Source organism: Acanthamoeba castellanii (assembly GCF_000313135.1).
Source record: "Acanthamoeba castellanii str. Neff unplaced genomic scaffold scf7180000084733, whole genome shotgun sequence".
In the NCBI taxonomy this organism is placed as follows: Eukaryota; Discosea; order Longamoebia; family Acanthamoebidae; genus Acanthamoeba; species Acanthamoeba castellanii.
The window spans coordinates 94,514-95,478 of record NW_004457260.1 but is presented as its reverse complement, the minus strand read 5'-3'; the positions used below and the strand labels follow the sequence as shown (position 1 = coordinate 95,478).

The 965-nt window shown below is 55.5% G+C and overlaps 1 protein-coding gene across 1 annotated transcript; it reads left to right on the top strand.

The window, feature by feature from the left end:
* Window positions 1-219: 219 nt before the first annotated feature.
* Window positions 220-925, top strand: ACA1_388050 (developmental protein; the record flags this gene model as incomplete). Its single annotated transcript, XM_004333120.1, has 5 exons — window positions 220-288; window positions 378-447; window positions 541-632; window positions 715-771; window positions 854-925. Coding segments are annotated over 5 exons (360 nt in total), but the record flags the coding sequence as incomplete, so codon positions are not given.
* Between the last annotated feature and the right edge of the window lie 40 nt (window positions 926-965).

The following is a 965-nucleotide window of genomic DNA, read 5'->3' as shown; positions in this document are numbered from 1 at the left end:
AGATCTCGGACTGGTACACGAACTACGATGCCAACCAGTTCCACACCAAGCCCGTCTCGGATGGCCTGCGCAACTACCTCACCCAACAGCTCTCGTGGGCTCGTGCCATGAGGTGCGACTGACTTTCTTCCCCGACGCTGCGCGCTCCCGGTCAGAACGCCTGACTCACTTATGGGCTTATTGGGCTGCATGTATGGCATACACATCGACAGCGAGAAGATGAAGCACACGTCGGACTACTGGATGCACGTGTCCCTCATCCTGCAACAGTTCGACGGACTCGTCGCGGTACGCACTGCTTGCATGTGAAAATCACCCATTGCGCCTGGTGTGGAAAAGCGGTTATTAATGTTATTAATGGTCCCTCGCCTACACAGGGCTATCAAGCGAGCCTCCTCCCTCACAGGAACCTATCCTCCTTCGACTTGTACCTTCTCAATTCTGCCGGTACCTATTCCGTGCATGTGATTTACAGCTGTTATTGATTGAGGCCAAAGACTCAATTCCATTGCGTGTGCGTGTGCGCGTGCGGTGGGGCAGGAGACATTGAGGATCTGGCCAACCTTTACCCTCAGCCGGGCATGCGCCGATCGTTCAAGCCCGAGGCGCCCCTTGAGTTTACCGACTGCAGCGTAAGCCGCACCAACCTACCTCCCCCAAACGGGTTGCTTACTCCTGCTGATCGATGCTCATCGTTGGGGGGGGGATTCGCAGGCTCTTATCACGTTGCTGCCCAAGAGTGCGGACCTGTTCGCTGGGCACACCACTTGGGTACCGTTAAAAAAACGCCGGCCCGATGAAACTCGGTCCAATCATTGAGAACTGACATCATTGGCTCTCTCACATACGACAGACCGACTACTACAGCATGAACCGAATCTACAAGCACTATTCGCTGCCCCTTACCGGAGCGGCCGCCGTGAACATCTCCTTTTCGTCTCGCCCTGGAATGCTGTCGTCCAAGG